Genomic DNA, 22870 nt, shown 5'->3' on the forward strand with positions numbered 1-22870 from the left:
CACTGTTAAGGCTTTATGTCTGTCCCGGGGTTGTATGGACCACTTTTTTGCAGGGGATTAGGTAGTTTCTGGCAAGGCAGGAGGTCCAAGCAGACAGTCAACTACTGATGGTGCCAGCCTGGAGATTACCCAAAGAATTGGTAGATTTCTTATCTGGGCAGGAAGTTTTGTTGCAAGCCCTAATATACAACAACAGGGGGTGGGGACCTTCCTTACATTCTCCTGTCTTGGCTACAAGTTGCATCACTGGAGTTCCTGAGCGCTGCTGTGCCCTTACTGAGGTGTCAGAACTAGACATGGGCACGAACAGGAAAAAAAAAAACCAAACAGGCTGTTCGGCGTTCATTCCTGATGACGAACACAAACAGATGAATGGAACCGAACATGTCCCATTAACGAACGTGTTTGGTGTTCGTCGGTACCAGAGCGGCCCCCTTACCACTTAGAGAGCCAATATTCACAGGGAATGTGCAGCAGGCTCTTCTCCAGCCATCACCCAAATTTGACAAGATTGCAATATGGATCTTGGAGTTATAAATTCCCAAATTTGACACCCCCAGGAAACTCCCATTCAACACAAATGGAGCCACCCTTCCCAGTTCACTTTGGCCCCATGCAGTGGTCCTGAAGGCAGGCCGCCTCCCCTTTTATGACTGCGGCCGCCAGGCCTGGCAGGCTTGGGGAGGTGGTGGCGTGCTGCCACCCCTCAGGGTGTGGGGGGTCTGGCAACTCGCCAGCAGCACCCCCCATGTGCTTGCCCACCAGGCCTCCGGGTTTGGCAGCGGACAGATTATCTGCTTGTACAGCAAGGTGGTTTCTGACTGTGGCCTCTGGGCCTGGTGGGCTCAGGGAGGTGGTGGCGGGCTGCCTCCCCTCTTGAGGGTGGGGGGTCTGGCCACTCACCGGTGGCACCCCCCATGTGCCCACTCACCAGGCCTCTGGGTCGGAGGTGGACAGATTATCCACTTATGCAGCAAGGTGGTTGATGACTGTGGCCACCAGGCCTGGTGAGCTCAGGGAGGTGGTGGTGGGCCACCTCCCCTCTCGGTGGTGGTGGGGTCTGACCGCTCACCAGTGGCACCCCCCATCTGCCCGCCTGCCAGGCCTCCGGGTCGGAGGTGGACAGATTATCCGCTTATGCAGCAAGGGGGTTGATGACTGCGGCCGCCAGATGGTTAGGTAGAGGGAGACCAAGGGGTTCCGGCCACGGCAACAAGCCATACCTGGAAGATCCTGCGAGGGGGCCTGGAAGATCCCGATCCATCAGCGGCTGCTGGCATCAACCACCTGCCTGCCATCATGGAAAGAAGGGGACGGGGTGGTGCAAATGGTGCAAAAGGGACTCGTGGCAGCACCTGAGAGGGAGAGGAGGAAAGAGGGAAGACGAAGTGGTCAGGGTGGGAGAGGGGGACCAAGGGCTTCTGGCCACGGCAATGAGCCGTACCTGGAAGATCCTGCGACAGGGCCTGGAAGACCCCGATCCATCAGTGGCTGCTGGCATCAACCACCTCCCTACCATCTCGGAAAGAAGGGGACAGGGCGGTGCAAGTGGTGGGGAAAGGACTCATGGCAGTACCTGAGAGGGAGAGGTATTGGCCATGAACTGGAAAGCTCCCAAGTGAAAGGTAGTTGGGAGAGGTTGGAGTGGTCCCAGAGAGGGAGAGGAAGAAATAGGGCAGCGGCGGCAGCTGCCATCGCCCACTTTCCTGCCTTTGCAGAAAGGACAGTAGTCGAGGGATACATTCCCCCCCCGGCTCAAAAGGGTCCAGTCAGTCCCATTGACAGGGGAGCCACCATACTGTGCAACCATGCTGTATCCCTATATGGTACAATCGGCTGTGCAATCGCAGCCGAGCTGTCCCTCGTGACCAAGGAGGGAGCAGTAACGTAATAGTCCCTCGTGAAGCGGTGGCTGACATGACCCACCGTCCTGCCTTCGCGGAAAGAAGGGGATGGGCAGGACAGGAGAGGTCGTTCGTAAGGGTTGGAGTGTTGTAATCTAAATGTCAAAAGCCAGTGTGCAGAGGCTCTAGATCAAAATGATCTGTGTGACAGTTAAACACATCAGGTGACTGAGAGTCAGGTGGTCAAGTTCCAAAGTCAGGAGAACGTAAGGGAATGACTCAGCTAAGTTCACTCATGCATCTGATTGGTTGTCTGCATGTATAAATTGCTACTGTATACATTATGGTCGGGGCTTCTTTCGAGTCCAGTTGTAGGCGAAGCACTTTGTCTCTCTGGACTATAACCTGTATATTTATTGCTCTTTATCCACCTGTAAATAAATTGTATGATACACCTTTACTGGACAAGCAAGGTGTGGACTCTTTCTGGGTTCTCCTCAAGCCGGTGCAGTCACGCTAACTACGCGCTAATCAACAGGATTATGGGCCCAGATAGACTGCACCAAGCTGAGGAGGCTCTACTGAAGTGTGTCGAGAAGCAGCAGAGTCAGTGATGGATGTTGGCACCTAACGGCTGCAGTCCCTCGGAGAAGGATTTATTGGCTGTGTAAAGTGCCAGTGACCAGGAGGAGGAGGAGGCAAACGAGCTCCCTCAGGCCAGTGCAGCAGAAGGTATGGCACAGAGCACGGTTGTGTTGGTGGAGAAGCTAACCTCCGCAAATTACTCCACTTGGTCGTTACGTATGGAGCATTTTCTAAAAAGAGAGGGGCTGTGGAAATGTGTCAGCAATCCCCCTGAGGACCCCACTGATGCTGAAAAGATTGCAGATGAACGTGCTTTAGCTCATATCGTGCTGGCTGTGGGGGATGACCAATTGCTCCACATCAGGGACTCAGTTACGAGTTCAAAGGCCTGGGAAGATTTAAAGCTGGTGCATGCCAGAACATCTGCAGGGTCATTAATCATGCTGACACGTCGCCTCTATAGACTTGCTCTCAAGCCGGGGGAGAGCATGCAGAAACATATAAACAGTTTGACTGAATGTTTCCAGCAACTGGCTGCTTGTGGGAAGCCCACGGAGGACTCAGATAAGGCATACAATCTGTTATCAAGTGTGCCTGATGTATATTTTCCTCTTATTGTAAGCCTTGAGAGCCTTGAACCGGATAAACTCACTTACTCATATGTTGGGTCCCGTCTTCTTGAGGAAGAAACTCGTGTTTCAACATACAGGAGCTGGCATTCAACGACGGAGCAATGGTCGGACGGAGGGGCCCATCGAGGGGTTTCTGTCACTGACGGCGGAGGAGTTGCCAGCAAACAGCGGGAGATCACCCAGCTGACAGCAGCAACCGTAAGAAAATGTTACAGTTGCGGCTCCACTTCTCACCTTCGTCACTTTTGCCCGGACAGGAGAAGAAAACAACAGAAGCAGAAGCAAGGACATGTGCAGGAGCCTCGAATTCTGGATGAACATGCAAGGCTGGTCACCGCTTCTGCTGCAGATACACGTTTTCAATGGATTCTGGATAGCGGCGCCTCGGAATGTTTTTCCCGGTCGGAGGAGGTGCTGTGTTATTTACAACAGAGCAATCTGCAGTCCGTTTTGTTGGCAGACGGGAGAGAATCTTCAGTGAGTGCTATGGGGACTTTGCGGTTTACGGCTCTGGAGGAGGACTTTGCGCCTGTGTATTGTGTTCCCTCTTTGTACCATAATCTGTTATCTGTAACTAAGTTGACCCAAAAGGGGTTTGAGGTCCGGTTTATAGGGGACAAATGTCTAATAAGCAAGGCTGGCAAGGTTCTAGCAAATGGGGAGCTGAAAAACAATGTCTATATTGTGGAAAATCGACAGGCAAAGGCCGACACGGTTACTAACAAATGTAGCCATGACAATTGTGTGCATTTATTGCACTGGCGCTTAGGGCATGCTAGCTTTGGGGTTATACGCAAAACTCTAACACCTCTGAAGGGAGACAAGGTGTCAAGCTGCTCAGAGTTCCTAGACTGCACTGTTTGTAAAGCAGTCAAAACAAAGGCATTCCCTGTAGCTAAGAAAAGTGGTTGGGTGTCTACAAAGCCACTCGAGTTGATCCACATGGATCTGATTGGTCTGTTCCCCAAAAGCCATTCTCAAAACTGTTATGCCCTGGTCCTAACGGACAATTTTAGCCGGTACTCATGGGTTTATGTTATGAAACACAAGTCTCAAACTTTTGATTTGTTTAAGGTTTGGGCAAAAAAGGTACAAAAACAGTTGGGGCTGGAGATTAAGGCCATCCAGTCTGACCAAGGGGGAGAATTCATGTCTGTAAATTTCTCTCGCTGGTGTGATCTAAATGGTGTCTTGCACAGGGTAGCGAATACAAGTGTGCCGCAAGAGAATGGTCTGGCAGAAAGGCATGGATGGTGCCATTATACAAGAAAAAATGGCTGCTATGTTAACAGATGCTGGTTTGCCAAAAACTTACTGGGCTAAGGCAATTATCTGTGCCTGTTATGTGGTAAATCGTCTGTGGTCACGTGCTGTGAATGAAATACCTTTTCGGTTACTTTTCAACAGAGATCCTAATCTAAAGTTACTAAGGGTGTTTGGCATGAATTCTTGGGTGCACATCCCTTTGAGGCAGCGCAAAAAAGGGGGCCCAAAAGCCTCTAAGCTGACATTCGTTGGATACCAGAGTGGCATGAAGGCCTACAGGTTTACCAATGAAAACAAAAAGATATCATATAGCCGCTCAGCCAGTGTATGTGAATATGCAAATTGGAGAAGGCTTCACGGGTATGAGAGTGAAAGCCAGATTGCATTGTCAGTTACCGATGAAGTGCCTGAAATAAGTCCAGAGGGAGACGTGAGCGTGAAGCAGGAGATTAGTTCTCCAGCCAGGCAGGTAACACAGGACACACAGAGGTCTAGTCCTCCAATACGTGTGTCCAGTCATCCAAATAAGGGTGTCCCACCTCAAAGGTTTGGTTTTGAAGCTGCAGCAAACTGTGTACTGGTTAAAGAGCCAGCTAACTATTCAGAACTTCTCACTTATGAGGGGGAAGAGAAAAAGGCTTGGCTCAAGGCCATGAAGGCCGAGTATCAGTCTCTAACTGACCATGAAGTTTTTACAGTTGTACCTAAGCCAAAAGAAACCAATATCATTGGCTGTAGGTGGCTGTATAAGATAAAACAACTTTCCTCAGGAGATGTGCAGAGGAAAGCGCGTTTGGTAGCCCGTGGTTTTTCTCAGGTACAATTCCAAGATTATGACCAGGTATTTTCTCCCACCGTTAGGCCTGAAACAGTAAAGTTAGCCTTATGCAAGGCAGGGGTTCAACACAAAAACATAGATCATTTTGACGTCTGTACGGCTTACCTCCATGCTCCTTTACAGGAATGTTTATACATGGAGCAAATACCAGGATTTGAGGTGTCAAATAAACATATGGTGCTCAAACTAAACCGAGCTTTGTATGGGTTACGTCAATCAGCACGAGCTTGGTTTCAATACCTGTCACAATCACTAAAAACAGCAGGCTTTGAGCAAGGCAAAGGTGATGCCTGCATTTTTACAAAAATGGTAGGAGGTTCAGAAGTCCAACTCCTTATTTTTGTAGATGATATATTGTGTATATACGAGACAGACGAACAATTATGCTGGTTTAAACAAATAGCAAAGGATATTTGCAAGGTGAAACATTTAGGTCCTATCTCCAACTATTTGGGAGTGCAAGTGTCAAAAACCCAGGACGGATTTTACCAACTGAATCAGAGGGATAAAATTATAAAGTTGCTCACGGAGTATAGATTAACTGGAGCACATGGTGTGTCTACTCCAATGACGACAGGGTATATCAGGGAGCCAGATGACATTCCCTTGGAAGATATACAGAGATATCAGTCGTTGGTGGGCAGTCTTTTGTATCTCTCATGTTAGGGCCGTCCAGATATAACACAAGCAGTAAACATGCTATGTCAAAGGTGTGCTAAGCCTTTCTGTAGGGATTGGATAGCAGCAAGACGCGTATTAAGATATCTTAAGGCTACTCTTAATTTCTCTTTGGTTCTGAAAGTTACTGGACCTATGCAAGTCACTATGTTTTGTGATGCTAGTTGGGCAGACCGCCCTGACGGAAAATCAACTACAGGACTAGCTATATTTGTTGGAGGTGCTCTCATTGCACATAAGACATCAAAGCAATCTTTGTTAGCTCATTCATCTTGTGAAGCCGAGTTTGCAGCCATAAGCCAAGGTATTTTAGAGCTGGAAGTAATACAACAGCTCATGTCTGACATGAAAATGCATTGTGCCGTACCTATTGATGTTTATGGGGATAATACAGCAGCACAACATTTAGCCCAAGATGGTGGGGCTAAATCACGAAGTAAACACATCCTAATCAGGTATTTAAATGTAAAATGTGCTGTAGAACAAAGTTTCATAAAATTGTTAAGATGTACATCTGGTGACAATATAGCAGACATGTTTACTAAAAGTCTGTATACTGTACAATTCGAACGATTACGTGATGCTTTAAACTGCTCTCATACTGGCTTGGAGGAGTGTTGTAATCTAAATGTCAAAAGCCAGTGTGCAGAGGCTCTAGATCAAAATGATCTGTGTGACAGTTAAACACATCAGGTGACTCAGAGCAGAACCACAAATGACGAAAGGCACAGATTGGACACTTGTCGGCTTCCCTCAAGTTTTGATGGGAAATGTAGGCAGCTTGGCGGAATGTTGGACAAGTGACAGTTGAAAAGTCCATTGGACAGCAGTCAGAGAGCGAAGCTGCGAGACCAGGATGCCTACATTTCCCATCAAAACTTGAGGGAAGCAGACTAGTGTCCAATCTGTGCCTTTTGTCACTTGTGGTTCTGCTCTGAGAGTCAGGTGGTCAAGTTCCAAAGTCAGGAGAACGTAAGGGAATGACTCAGCTAAGTTCACTCATGCATCTGATTGGTTGTCTGCATGTATAAATTACTACTGTGTACATTATGGTTGGGGCTTCTTTCGAGTCCAGTTGTAGGCGAAGCACTTTGTCTCTCTGTACTATAACCTGTATATTTATTGCTCTTTATCCACCTGTAAATAAATTGTATGATACACCTTTACTGGACAAGCAAGGTGTGGACTCTTTCTGGGTTCTCCTCAAGCCGGTGCAGTCACGCTAACTACGCGCTAATCAACATGGAGTGGTTCCACAGAGGAAGAGGTAGAAAGAGGGATCAGCAGCCCCGAGAAATTAGGGGGGGCAGAGCAGTTCCACACCACTCCGAGACACCTCACCTGTGCAGGCAGTACGGGCACTATTCATAACAGTTTGGGCGGCACCGCCAGACACCAACTACCTTCTTGCCTTTGCGGAAAGGAGGGGATTGTCATGAGTCAGCCCCAGCCTCGACTGGCCACGTTACCTATTGCCTCAGAGTCCTCCTCAGAAGATGAGCAGGAAGGGACAGCAGGATCTTCTCTAGAGCCAGAAGCCCCTGCAGAAGCTATTGGAGAGGAAGAGCAGTCAGAAGCCACTGCTGCTGCTCCAGAGGGAATTCAGCAAGAACAGCCAGAAACCTCCACAGAGGCTGTAAGAGACAAAGACTCCCCCAGGGCAAAAGCGAAACCCGAGCACCTGGGGCCAGCTGAAAGGAGGAAACTTAGAGACGAGACAGCTCTGTTGGAGAGACGAAGGAGTGGCTGTTTACAGGCACAGCACCGAGCAGAGCTGTTAGAGAGAGAGGCAACAGCTATTCCTCATTAGGACAGCATAAAAGGGAGACGCCAAGGAAACCAAGTGTGGAAGCAACTCAGCTTGCCACTCCCTGCTACCAGAGCCCTACGCCTGGACGCTCTTGCCTTGCCTTGCCTTGTGCCTTGCTCTGCTGCTTGATTGGACTTTGACCCCAGCCTGCCTTTTGACTACCCTTCTGCCTGCTTCTCCCTCTGACTGGCATATTGGTTCTGACACTTAGCCTGACTTCTTGACCCTGGTTTGCTGCCTTCTGGACTACTGACCTCCTGCCTGTTGTGTTCAGCCCTGAAGTACCAGTGAGCCTCCTGCCTGCAGTGCCCAGCCCTGTGCGCAACAGGGATGGACGGGGCAGGAGATGTACCTGCCCCGTACCTGCTCCTGAGCTGTTGCACAAGTGCCCAAAGGAGGCTGCCACCAGCATCACCCACTTACCTGCCTTTGCAGAAAGGAGGTGTCATGATGATCTGGCTGTACCAGGAAGGCCTAGCAAGGCCTCAGAAGCCTGTTAGCAGTGGGAGTGGGCCTGGCTAAACCCGACCCAAATGTGCCAGCTCTCATTCGAGATACCCGCAGGACTCGACGGGCAAGGGTGCGTGGCAACGGCATAGAGAACCACGGGGCAAGATGTTTTAGTAGCCTGTGGAAGCCCACACACTCCATGAGTATCAGGCACTGATACTGATACTGATAATAATAGATATGGTGAGCCCACTGAGCTTGGCCCCAGGGCCTGGCAGCAACCCTGGAACCAGAGGGGATAGCTCCCTATCCCACCCACCACACACAGAGAAAAGCCCAGCTCCAATGCACTCTCCCTCTCTCTCTCCCGAAAGGCTATCAAGAGCTCTGTCCCACTCCACTGCTTGCTGAAAGTGAAAGCCAAAACTGGGAGCTCAGTGCCCTTTTATAAGCAGAGGTCTCATTGAGAAACGCAGGAGGTCTGTGGTTAGCAATCAGAACTGCCTGACAGGGCTTGCAGGGATGAGATTGGAGTTCCCATAGCCACAGAACAACCCCCTCCTCCCTCCCTACCCCCGGTGTCTGCTCCCATGTTACCAATTGTAACCGATTTTGCTGCTCCACGCTTGGAAGAAGACCTGCCCATCAAGCTAAGTTGGGCTTTGATTGGGGTGTCCGGGGCAACAAAGGGAGTGCAGACAGAGTTCAGGCAGTCCCTCCATCCATTGCTGAGGTGCCTCCATTGATTGAAGGTGCCTGAGTGTCTAGCTTCCCGAATTGCAGCCAAGCGCAATGAACAAGGCTTGCGACGACCACCTGTTCAGCTGAAGTGGTGCCTCATGAACGGCCCGTTCGCAAGCAGCTGAGCGGCCTATTCATTGGTTTTTTCCGTTCATAATGTTGTTTGTGCCCATGTCTAGTCAGAACTAAGTTGCTCTTTTGTAGCCAGCTGTCTGACTTGAATCTCTTTACCTCTACTGGGAGACCTCTCTAGCTGTCTCTCTTTTCTAGTGCCCTCTCTGCAATGAGGCAGAGAACACTTTTATCTTCCTTCCCTTCATTCTGCCCATCTGTTCTTCCTCCTTTCTGGCTTTGCTGCATCCAAGTGTCAATACTCTGCTCTCTTTGCTTCCTCTGTATCCCATTGCTACCACCATAGGCAAGTGGACAGCCCTAAGCCTTCTTGCACTTTCTCTGGACGGCTTCAGCTGAGTTTCCTGGTCACTGCCCAAAGTGTAGCCAGTTGTTAGTGGACTACAGCTACCACCTATAAAGGAATGTCTCTATACTGATACAATTCTTTTTTGTGCCAGTGTAAGCCAAAACAAATCCCAGACAGAGTGGGAGCTGAATACCACACGACTCACAGTTTTTACAATTACCACCACTTCTCTTGCCTAAGAACTTTTTTTGAGTGTTCTGACCAGTTACAAAACCTCCAAAATTTGATTGAGACATCAGCAGCATTGTTTGCACACAGGATGGAGACAATTTCCTCAGCTCAATTGAGCACATTTTGAAGATTGTCACCTTAAGTGATTGTGGTGACCAGATCCTTTTTACAATTCTCAATATTCAAATAGAGCTCTTGAGAGAAATTGATCTACCAAATTATATCTAGTTTAGACAAGCCTTATAAATCATTTGATTCTTTGTATTTGTTGCATTTTTTTAAAAAGCTTAAAAAAGGACTGTCAACCTGGCCTACAAATGCAGAATGAGATATTAAAATGACTGTACCAGTTCAGTCTGCAGATAGAGAAAACAGAAAAAGGATGCTGAATGCTCTCATGTATAAAAAATCCCAACAAGTAAGAAACAAAGATATTTAATTACATTTAGAAATCAATGTCTATAAAATATTTCTAAGACAGAGAACAGCAATACAATAAATAAAATCATAAAATCAATAAACCATCCAATAACTGTTTTGAACAGCTGTGCCAAGCAATAATTTTAGTTCTGACATATTCAACAGTGAAAAGTTAATTTCAGTTAAAAGGAGCAAACCCCTGTATCTGGCTGACTACTTGTGGAAGAAAGTGCCACAAAACACTTCAGCCATTGTCACAACTTTTATAATAACACTTGCAGCAATTTATTAATACTATAACAGCAGTGAACACAGTGAACAGAACTTTCCCCCGATATGTTTGTTTTTGTTTTTACTTCAAAGTAGAGGGTTTTTTTAAAAAAATCAACATCTCCCCCCTCCTGCATTCTGAAGTACTACAATGCACCTAATTTATACCACCTCCAGATTCTACCACCACATTCTGTTGCATATGTAAATCAAGTCTTGGTGAATTTATGAAGTGACATTTTACCGTTTGAGTCTAGTTTAAGATTGCATTCACTAAATCATCTATGAACATATATCAGTCTATTTAAAAGACTCTTGCTGTCTGGACACTTAGTGAATAAACTTAGTGCTTGGGTGTCAGAGCGGCAAATTTTGGGACCTGAACAAGTTGGATTCTGACATGGGAAATCTACTCTAGACCGTTGCATAGTGCTAGGCCATCTTGTGAATAAATATAAGGAAGTGAGGGGCTCCAAACTGTTTGTGGCCTTTCTAGATCTCAAGAGTGCTTTTGATTCTGTTTCAAGAGAACTACTTCGGAAGAAGCTTATAAGTGCTGGGATTGATAAGAGATTGTTATTTTTGATTAAAAAGTTACATCAAAACACTATATGTCAGGTTAGATGATCTCACAAAGGAAATATTGGGGTGAAACAAGGCTGTATTTTAGCCCCACTATTATTCAATCTCTTTATAAATGATCTGGCTCCCTTTCTAGAGGATATAGATGGCCACGCCCCAAGACTTGGGGCAATCCATGTTCCACTGCTTTTATACGCAAACGATGCAGTTTTACTTTCTCCCTCCCCAATCGGTTTGAAAAGATTATTATCACACTTTCATGATTATTGCAAAATAAACAAACTGGCCCTGAATTTTGAGAAATCGAAAAACATGGTTTTCGCAAAAACATGGAAACCTTTAAAACTGAATATAAGAGGTAATAGGATTGAGCAGGTCAAAAGTTTTTGTTACCTAGGAATCTATTGCAATTATAGAGCTAGCTGGGCTCCGCATAGGAAGGAATTGATAAAATCTGTGAACTGCAATGTACTTGCGCTCACTCGCTTCTTTTTCACCAAGGGTAATCAATTTGTGCCGGCAGCTATCAGAGTATTCTACAAGAAAATTAGTGCAGGACTGTTTTATGGTGTACTGATATGGATTATGGCTTTCAACAAGTAAGTCGAAAGAGTACAATCCAACTTCCTACAGAAAATATTGGGCCTTCCCATGTGTGTGTCTTATGCAGCCATCTGCCTTGAAACCAAAGACTCCTGAGACTAAAGCATGGATTAATACTATCAAATTTTGGTTACATCTACATTTTAAGAATAATGAGGATAGCCTCATCTTTCACATGCTGATGGAATCTCAGTCATCCATGTGGCTTAACAACATAGAAAAAAAATTAACTCAATAGGGATTAATGTTGAAGATTTATTTTCCCTCACAGAAAAATCAGCTTATGCACTGATCTGACAAAGACTCCTTGACATCGAGATTCAGAATCTCAGGAGTCTTGCAAAAGGCAAATGTTCACTCCTGGGTTTGGGGGTTTTACCCCATGGGTATAGGGCAGAATATCTCACTTGTTTAATGGCCCCACATTATCGCAGAGCTTGTTCGTTAGCTCGGTTTAATGTGCTACCTTCTGCGATACTTTATGGGAGATTCCATAAAATGCCATATGATAACTGGTTATGCACTTGTGCTCAGCGAGACTGAAACCCTGGAACATGTTTTTTATGTATTGTACTTATTACTGTGATATACATCCCACACTCATTGATCTGCTGCTGAGAGAGCAAATTGGAAAATCTGATAAATGTAAAGTTATGTTCGTATTGGCTACTTGGAACCAAACAGTTATCAAAACTGTAGCTAATTTTTTGTATCTTGCATCTATGAGGCGAGTTGTGTATTTGTAGACTGAGTTCTGGTTGTGTCGAGTGTTTTTGTTAATATGGATGTAATGCCAATAAAGGTTGTTTTTATTGACAGACTCTTGCTGTCACACAACATGTTATTTATCCTTCAAGATGTTTGGATACTTTGGGGGTACAGGCTCAAAGCCAGCAACCAGAAGACAAACCTGCTTTTTCATTGGTGGAGACAAAGAGTAGGAGGAATTCCAGTTATTACATTTGAGAGGCAGAGTGGAACACTGGTATTTTTACAGTTTGATATATTTCCGTTCTGCCTCAGATGACCGCCCCCCCCCAAAAAAAAACCTACAGAAAAGAGATAGAATTGTTTGCTGGAGCATTTTCATAATAGGAGAGAATGAGATATCAATGCACCAAGAAAATATTGTTCTCCTTCCCAAAACCTATTGGGCATAATTTAAAAACTACTGAAGATTTTGGAAAGTTAGTAAATGTAAACATTTTGCTTAGGATTCATTTAGCACTACACATATAAATTAGCTATTAGCTAGGAATGACACAATTGTGAGCTTTTTTTTTTTCTTCCAAGAGAAGTACTTAACCAAAAAGTAGTATTCATCATATTTGTAGCAGGAGTAGCAGGAAGGATTCTTTCTCTTAATGCAAAATGTTCACGCAAGCCCTCAAGCTCATGGTAAACTAATGGAACTTGGTTACTGCTCTGGAATTTCTACAAAGCTTTGCTGTTGTTTGACTCTGATCTAACATACTGTGGTAGTGTGTATGGATTATCCCTTTCTGTTGGCTACAGGCCATTTAAATCCTAATAACACCATGGCTAATGAAGATTGCTCTTTAGCTGACAAATGCTCAAAGTTAGCACCATCCTCTGGATGTACTAGCTTGAATGTACGCTTGAGCTCTTCCATGCAGATGGAAGGACAGAATGGTTGACAAATTCAACCACCAGATAATATTGAAATCATAGCATAGGTAACTCTAGTAGGAGGAAGGAGGTTTGCTTATATTTCAGAAAGTCCAGGCTGCTGCTACTTTGGCCTCTATTTAAAATTATTTTAGCATCAGTAAGCACAGTTAAATACAGAATGCAAGAGCAGCATGCCCTATGAGGTAGGTCATTATTGTTAGTATTACCATATGCTTCATGTGGGGAACTAAAACAGCATCTTAAGATCATCTAGTGAATGAGTCCATGGCCAAGATGAGTGTTTGAACCAGGCACCTGGGTGGGTCACACATTTCACACTCTTAGCCATGAGCCTCTAAAAACATGAGTTACAGTAGTATCCTAAGCATGTCTACCCAGACTGCTATGCACTCAGTGGGGCTTATTCTCAGGAAAGTGTCCTTAGAATTGTACTGGTTAAATTAACTCTTAATTATTTTCACATTTTCAGAATATCAGAACAGCTTATATACTGACAACATTTCTCTCAACATTTCTTCATCTGGCATTGAAAAAATATATTTATTTGTTACATTTCAGCTGCACCCTTTCTCCATGGGGCTATAACGATCACTTTTTACTTTATACCAACTGTGTGATATAGATTAAATTAAGAGAGTGATTTACAGAATATTACCCAGTGAGCTTCACAGCTGAATGGGAATTTGTAGTGGAATCTACCTGGTATATCACAATGGCTCATGCAAATTTGATGTACAGATTAGGTACAGCTTCTGAAAACATAATGGTGCATGTATTGTGTATGTGTATAAGACATAGCGAAAAATAATCTCCCCCCCCTCCTCCCTGTTACTTTCTTGCATTTTAAAAACAATTTGAAAAAGATCACTTTGAGTAGATCTAAAAAAATGTGTTAAATATTTTTTAAAATCTGTTTTTTAAAACTGACCCTCACTGTATTTTATTGTAGGTCTCTGGCCTTCTGAAGAGGTGCTAGCTTACTACTGCCTCAAGCACCGTGAAATGTTCAGGTACAAAGACAACCCATAAAGACCCTTTCCAATCCATTAGTTTTATTATATCTGCATAGTAAAGATTGCTATGATTTAAGTCGTCAGATTCCGTTTTTGAAAGTTCAAGGTGAAAGCATGTTGCTCTTAACAAAGAATTTGGAGCTGCCTTTGGGTACTAATATTGCACAGCAAGCTTTCTGCTATATGTCAAAGACTTTTGATTTCCACTCAAGGCATTTTATTTCACTTTGATTTTTGGGAAACAAAAGTGAGACGCCAATCGATCAGCACTGATTGTGAAGGTCAGGGAAAAAATAAAGCCATTCTTTACATTGACTTCAATTGTGAAAGTCATCAAAGTGCTGTCTTGGGAGGTGTGTCATACTTTCAGACTAGTCCTCTGGAATCAGACTTTTCCTAGCTCTACCTGTGTGTTTTCTGCCATTTTGTATTTCTGTGTATTTTTCATACTTACGTATCATTAGCCTCTCATTCTCACTCTGTCTTACAGCTGTGCAGGGACAATAAGAGAAAGAACTAAGAGACAGTTAAAGCTAAGCTGAAACTTGGTGTAGGATATTTGTGGATATTTTCAATGCCCCACCCCAGTGATTTTTTTTTAGGTGGAACTCAAAATGGTGCACATTCATTTGTGGGGGGAATGCCAGGGCAACTTGTCTCGTGTTCCTTGTTTTGCCACGCACTGCACTACAGCTGAACCACTGTACTGCAGAAAAATAGAACTGTCCTCATTGTCAAAGCAGCCATTGTCAATCCATTCTGTGTCCTGCCACATTATGCTAATGGGCAATGAAACTGCCAGCTTGGCATGGCAAGAGAGGAATATTTATAAGGGACATGTTTCTTCTTATCCTTCCCATTCAAAGTAAGCTCAGTGCAAGATCATTGTTTGCCATCAGTGACACTGCTGTGTTGCCAGACCTGATTCATAGTGTAGCATAGATCCAGAGGAGTTAGCCGTGTTAGTCTGTAGTTGCAAAATAGTAAAAAGTCCAGTAGCACCTTTAAGACTAACCAACTTTATTGAGGCATTAGCGTTTGAGACCTACAGCTGTCTTCGTCCGAAGCATGGAGTGAGGGCCATGTAGACGCCCTCACTCCCTGTACCCTCTCCCCCCTTCCCTCACCATCTATATATCTCTGGCCAGTTTCTTCATACCATCCATGCATCTGTCCATCATCCCCCACCTCATTTTCCGGCACTATTGCCTTCATTGAAAGACCTTTAACAGATAGTAATCAATTTAAAGAGCTGGAAGGAAATTAACCTCTCCATGTTCTCAGCTATGATTATCTTCCATATGACAATTATTCAACTTAACTATGATTTTGTATTGAATTATTAGCCATTTGTTGTTTTTATGCTGTGTTCTATTACATTTCAATTGTACTTTTCATTTTTATGGTTTATAAACCTCTTTGAACAGTTTTTTCAAGAGAGGAGGTATAAAAGTGCCTTAAATAAAAAATACTAAAACCAGAGGGTTTTTTTTCATTTGCACCCCTTATCAAATCACTGAAGTTATTACCTCCACTACATAAGCCAATTCTTAAGCTTATGACTATCTCCCACCTGTATATTACAGATGTCCATCATCCATATGCAAATGGAAACTGGGCTAACTGTATTTTAAATGAATAACCTGTTTTCATGATTAACTAATTCTGATTGTACTTTCCACATCACAAAAGTAGACCTGGGATCAGCTCGCCACAAGGCTAATTTCACGATGCTTAATCACCTCTTCTAACAGCCACTTCATTGCAATTTTGCCATCCATTTGTTAAATTTGCACACTATTATCATTATATTTATTTATTCAGGAAAAGTATTTTTATGGAGTATTTTTCAGTACATCAAGATAATTACAGGTGCCATTTATGGAGGGCAGTGGTGGGGGCTATATTCTCACCTGTGTTTTAGACCATATTTGAATTTCCACTGGAATATATTTCTGCTTTCTTCTTCCTGATTTGTGTGTTCTCCTAGCAATTAGGTTCTCTGCCTACATCTCTAGAACATTATGCCCTAATCAGGGACTCTGTCCCTTCCCTTCCATGCACCTGTGTTGAGCTAGAGCTTTCTAGAGACTAATCAGTCTCCTGCCCCTCCCTTCAGGTGGAGAGAATGGACCTCCTTTCACATTCCCTGAGGGGAAGGGAAGTGTCTTCTCACTTACTTATTTTATGACCATAGGAAAAGCAGTGGCACTGAGAAATTTCGCCATAGTTTTCCACACATAGCTATCTTGGTCTGAGGCTGGAGCGCCAACTCTTCCATAAAGCTGAATGGCTGATGCTCAGATTATATCAATTACAAGCAAGTAACCTGTTTTCACTGTGAAGCACAAAAAGAAACCACAGAAGATACACTGTTTTTTGTATTACTGGATTGCAAATCTATCTAGAAGTAAATTTTACATCTTGCTGTGAATTCCACCCCTGCCATTGAAAGTTCTTTGCCTCCTTTTACCAAAACCTTAACAAAATGGTCACCTGAAGCATAATCCATAATTTAGTAGTCAGATGCATGAACATGCAGGACTCTGTTACAGTGAAGAGAATAATTAAATATTTGCATATAATTTTCCCATTTGTGCTCATCACAAATTTCTAATGTCAAAGGAAAGAGCGATTCCTTGCGGGTTTGCTGATATATGTTGAGAATTTGTCTCCTTGCCAATATTCCCATTTTACTGATGGGGGTCTGAGGCAAAGCATGCCATGCTTAAGGCCTCTCATTGATGGCATTTCTGAATGCAGCAGTTGGTACTTCCTTGGTCCGTCAATCTTCAGCTACACGAGATGTGTGAAAGCACATGAAAAGCCAAGGTTCCTACTGGCTTGAGCAGATGTTAATTGCTGCTGTGCACAAGGCTTGCCAAGTTTGGGATTGGTGAGGACTTTCATATTTAATTCTCATTTTATAAAGGTCTTCAAATTACATATTTTTTGAAAAGTCAACAATGGCTCCTCAAAGAGCTGTTTATGCTAATAGTGCATGTTTTAACAAGCACTATTATCTGTAAGTATATACTTATTTACATGAAGGATTTCAATGATATGCTTTAAAGAAAATAACCTTATTGGGAATATGTACTGCCTAAATAGTAATTCTTGTACAGAACAAGGACTATTTATATGGAAAATGTGCGCTTTAAGGGTTTTCACTTAACCACTTTTTATTCAATTTTTTTAAAAAAATAAACACAGAGAATCTTATGAGAAGCAAATTTGTTTTATGAGTCTGTTTTTATTATGTTTATAGATTTGTTTGGGGTACTTGAAATTCTGCCTAAGTTTTAAATGCCAATTTTTCTTCCATTCTATATGAACACCACATGGAAAGGATGCCATTTGATGGCTGGAGGGAAGATTTCAATAGGGTACGAGGGTAAGATTAACAGCAAAGTGTATTTTAAGAGCATTTTTGTGGTTAATTTTATACCACATACAATCGAAAACGAAGATATTTCTGAAAAACATTTCATCACTAAATGAGGTGACAACTCTGAATTGTCCCCACCCCCTTCCTATGCATCCTCTGCCTTTTACATTAAGGACACCTTCATGCAAGGATTCTTATGTGCATTTTATGTGACTCAGTTTATGGTCTCCAACTCTCTGTCAGGTGGTGCACTGCCCAGAGTGTAATTACTTTTTCAGATACTGTTTTTCAAGTGCTTCAAGATCTGTGATAAAATGTTAAACCAAGAGTATGCAAAATGTGCAGTCCCCCCATGTTGTGTGAAATGATGTAATCTAGGAAAAACTTGGATACTTATGTCTTCTGAATAGATGAACTGACTCTAGGGTCTTTTTCCTCAGTGGCTGAGAAGAAACAGGTGCACATGTGCATCATTTTTAATTTGCTATTTGTGTTTTCTGCTTATTTTTAATGTGTTATTGGTATTCTTCTGTATGGTGTCAACCATAAGGGAGCACAAGCTCAAGGAAGCACAAACAGGAGTAGAATTAATACACCCTCCATTTAAATTGGAGGGTGTATTAATTCTACTCCTGTTTGTGCTTCCTTGAGCTTGTGCTCCCTTACAGTTGATGTTATTTAAGGAAGTTTCCCTCTTTTGTGTTTGGGTTCTTCTGTATGGGCCTTCAGAATTTAATTTGCACATATATGCTAGTAGAAATTCATTCTCTGTTATTTTACATACATTTATGCATTCAACCCACTGTACACTGATGCACAACCCCCTTAAAGGTATACATGCATAATCTTGTTCTGGATAACTCTAGTCAGGCCTAAGTCAGATATAGATGCACACTTTAAAAACCCTAGGCATCTAATAAGCTTTCCTATATCAAATCATTTAATTCCTGGCAAGAGGTATACCTCAACATCTTAGTTTTTTTGTGGGCATAGTAAATAAGTGATACTTTTAGAGAATTTCTGCTTCCATTTTATTCTTTATCACGGCATAACTGTTTTGCATTTTTAACATTAACTCAACAGAAAATTGTACCACCTATTACTGCTACAAGGAGAGCAATTACATGAGTCCATAAAAACATTTTACCCCAAAATATCCCAGTCACAAGCAAAGAGTCCCTTCTAAGAAAAAGTCCCAGTTGATTCAACTTCTCATATTTATAAGTTTTTAAAATCATCTCCTAACACTAGCTGCCACCACTCTTTGTGCTGGCTTCTGGACTTCAGCCACTGCTGCACTCACTTCATTCAGCACTTGCCTCACTCACAGCTTTCGCTTGCCACTTGCCTCGCTCATTCTTCTTCCGAGACTCTTGCTCTACTCTGAAGCCAAAGATTCAGACTTCCAATGGCCTGGCCAGCTCTCCGATTTAAACCCACCCAGTGAACCAGAGGGAAGACTACACCCTCTTAGTCCAATGACAGGGTTCTGCACCCAGACCTTGCCAGCCCATCACATTGACTGGCCAGACCATTCAAACTTTAAGAAGCCTATGGAGCCCCAGAGGGACTCCTGGGAGCTGCAGGTCATTAGGAAGATGACAGGTGCCATATGCTTCACCCCACCCCTGTCTTGCAAACCAGGCCCTCAGTGAGTTTGGGGGGGGGGGAATTCTAATCTATAAAAGGCCATGTTATTGTGTTACTCCTTTGCTTCTTGTCCCTCTCCAAGGCTATACTGTTCTGTCTCTCTAAACTCATTTTTGTTGTGTTTAGCTGAAAGGCTAAACCAGCTCTGCCTCTGGGGTGCAGAAACATTCTACATGATCTTTTTGGTCAAGTCCAACAACCATTCCCCAATATTCCTGTCTATGTATGTGACCACCTGTGGGATGGGGCAAAGAGAAGAATGGTACTCAGCCTCTCTTTTTCCTTCCTTGTTCTTTCTGCCATGTACTCTTTTTCTTTCCCCCTATCCCTCTCCATGTCATTTTTCTCTTTCTTTCTCACATTCTCTTCCTTCCCTTTTGGAGATATTTTGAAGGAAGTGCCTCTAAAAAGTTTAGTATTAATTTCCCAATACTGCATGTTACCAGGTGGTTTGGGAAAAGATAGATAGAGCTGTTTTGGGAACTTCCCACAGATTCTTGCAATGGAGGCAGCAGCAGTAGCAATAAAGATTAAGGCAATGGGGAAGGGAAGGGAGGGTTTATTGTTATTGAACAATAGCTCACTCTTCCCAAATGGACCTCATAGTGCTCCTGCATCTTGGCCTCCAGTACTCTAACAGTCATGGCACCTTGAAGCTAGGGATATGCACTATCGACTAGTTTTTGTGGAATGTTTTGGAGGAGGGGGGCAGTAGTAGGGGGGAATTACTTGACTCTTCGTTATTTTTGGGGGAAACTTCGGGGTAGAGCCCCTCAACTTGTCTATGTGAACTCTCAAAAAGCGTGTTGAACTGTCAGCATAGTTTCATAAAGTTCCATTTTTAAAAAAATATATGATGAGGAATTTCTCCTGAATTATCTGTAGAGGTGAGAGGGAGCAAATCCCATAGGCTGCTGGAGGAACGGAAAGAACTTTGGGCTTAGGGAAGATATACCACAGAACATGTATGATCCAAGGCCTCTAGGATCTTTTCAGTGTCAAGCAAGGATACCACCTCGGTGCTGAAAAAATCCTTTAGGGATTGAAAAAAAATCAGAATGGGACTGTCCTCCATTCATGCATGCCTTATGGATGCATCTTTCTACATATTTTCCACAGTGAAGGAACTGTTCCTCTCACTGTGGCAAGAATCCTTTTACAGCTGGGGCATTCCCAGCCCACTTTTCTCCCTTGTTTAAGGTCCCAGGCTCTTACTTCAGCCTTGATATCTCAGCCTTGGCCAGCTGAACACTTGCCATTGCACACAAGCTGCTTCTTCAGGGATTTTCTGTGGTGGTTGGAGTGTGATACATATGTACATTCTTGTCCTCTGTTGTTCTGAAGGGAGGAGAGGGGTTGTTTTGACCTTCCCCCTCAAATATTTTTTCTGTAAGGGGAGGGGTTCTCATTCATATGTTACAAAACAAGTAAGATATGCTTCTATTACTTGGTCTTGGTTCTAACCTACTCCAGTTTATGTAGCAATTTAGGCAATAGGTTTTATAGGTGACATAAAGTAATTTCTTCGACATTGGATTACTGCAATTATTAAAGCTGAAAATGTATTCTTCGATTGGTTCAGGATCTGCTTCAACAACAAACAGCTTCCGTGGTGCATTTAGTGCTGGAGTTCCTAAGTAAAATAACTCAGCCTTTGAAATCAGCCTTAGATACCAAATCAATGGGCAAAGTCTGTCAAAATGATTACCAATATTGACATATCTCCAATTTATATTATAAGTGATATTCTGCCTATATTTCTAATGGATGTTTCTTATTTATGCACTCCTTTTAATGTGGAGACTTACCAAAAGCTGTGCTTAGTCATTTCCTATAAGTTATGAAACTATATATTTGGAGCTGACCTTTGTAATTTTATATAAACATGTTTGGGGTTATTTTAATCTTCATGTTTTATATTATTATTATTATTTATTATATTCTTGTATATTTTACTTTTGGCGATTTATTACCTTTCTTGAATGTTTTTATTCACCAAAACCCTTAAATACTTCAACAAAGAAATTACATTTTATCATATGAATACTCAATAGGTTGTTAGCACCTAGGAATAAATTAAGAACAATATGCACATCAAATAGTCAATATTTTCATTTGACAAGTAAGCAAACTGCTGAATTTTTTGTTATTTTGCCTTACTTGGCACCAGCCATAATCATGCTTACTTTTGAACAATCTTACTAAGATCAATGGAACTTGCTTAAAAGTGTATTTAGAACCAAAACAAAAAAACCCAACAACAACAGGATCTTTTGTAGGCCATTTGCAATTAAGGTGCTAATTTATGAGCTGAATTTCCCCCTATGTGTAGCCTTTCTTTAAATTAAGGTATGTCTCTTTATTTTAAATGCTATAGTTTCTGTTACAGTTTTAAAATATTTCATTCTGTAGTTCTTCAGAGGGTGGGAGGAAAACAGAGAGGGAGAAATAATATTAATTCTTTCATTTACTTGTCTAACTGTTTTTGAAGGGATGAATGTGAATTAACAGTGTTATCCTTTCCTAACAATTATCTTTCGCTACTCTAGCTAGTTTAGTTCTAAAAGACAGTGCCATTGACAAGGGGGAAAAAAGGGAACCTTCTCAGATTTTTCAGCTCAGCGGTGGTAATGTTGCACTGAACGCTAATGAGGGAACCCCCACTGGTTTGCCTGCTTTGTGACTTTTCTATTTCATAATTATTTTTAAAACGCAAAACGACATGAGGTAGCCCAGTCATGTCTCTGCTACTTCCTGGTACCTCAGCGCTCACTACAGATGGCAATTTGTTCTTGTAACATATATGTCTCTCTGACCATTTTCGTCTAATTTGTATAGGTTCTACCATTTCCTTTCTCTCTTTCAGGGGCCTTGCTGTGTGTGAGCTAGGGGGTGGCATGACATGCTTGGCTGGGCTCATGGTAGGTCTTTTTTCAATTCCAATCCCATTCAAAGGGAAGAACAAAAGGAAAAAATGTTCCAGTGCCTCCAACTGCTGGGTCAGAGAACTGTCAACAGAATCAGCTGCAGTCAAGCTGCAGAGTCTTGAGAGACCTTCTAGATTGACTTGCTTTCGTATCATATTGATTTTATGGTTGCCTCGATGAGCAGAAACATTTTACCTCAGTGTAGTCAATATCTCTTGTTGTGACATTCCAGGCCACGTACGGTCTGTCTTTCATTGCCATAGCTGAAGCCCCCCCCCTTCAGATTATAGTCCCCCATTTGCTAAGATACAGGAATAGCCTGGCGAATCACAGTTGGAGCACCATGATATAGCTGCTAATGTTTTGCCTGCATTATTACACCAACAAACATGATCCAGAGCTCTCGGTAATTAGATTCTTTTGAATTAGATTGGCCATTCAGGAGCGTCGTTCCCCATTCTCTAGGTTCTGAGTCATGTATTCAGGAGATATTATGTAGCAGTGCAGTGCATTAGACAAGTTTTTATGTCTCTACAAATAAAAGCATATTGTTACACTGATTGGCATTTGACAAACCTGTCGTTCTTACACAATGTGTCGAGGTTACAGCCCAATGTGCGAGCATGTCAAAGCTCACAAAAAAATTACCCTTACAAAGCCATCTGCCTGCAATGCAAAGTTATATGAAGGGCATCAGGCAGTCAGACAGAAGCAAGCTGAAAGGCAGAGTGACAGGCTCGTATGATGGCTCTACTAGATAAACAGAAGCCCGCAAATGAAAGCCTCTCAGAATACCATCATCCGCTGTCACAATGCAATTACGGAACAGAATGATAGCAAGATAGAGGCTCCCGCAAATGGAATGATA

The 22870-nt window shown here is 43.0% G+C and overlaps 1 protein-coding gene across 1 annotated transcript in view; it reads left to right on the plus strand.

Moving 5' to 3' along the window:
- Positions 1 to 22870, plus strand: part of CAMKMT (calmodulin-lysine N-methyltransferase) — a 457417-nt gene that overhangs the window by 367107 nt on the left and 67440 nt on the right. The window contains exons 4-5 of the mRNA XM_054983651.1: positions 13974 to 14034; positions 21942 to 21996. Coding sequence (XP_054839626.1) covers positions 13974 to 14034; positions 21942 to 21996 — 116 coding nt within the window. The remainder of the gene's footprint in view (positions 1 to 13973; positions 14035 to 21941; positions 21997 to 22870) is intronic.

This window comes from Eublepharis macularius, chromosome 1, assembly GCF_028583425.1.
Source record: "Eublepharis macularius isolate TG4126 chromosome 1, MPM_Emac_v1.0, whole genome shotgun sequence".
Lineage (NCBI taxonomy): Eukaryota > Metazoa > Chordata > Lepidosauria > Squamata > Eublepharidae > Eublepharis > Eublepharis macularius.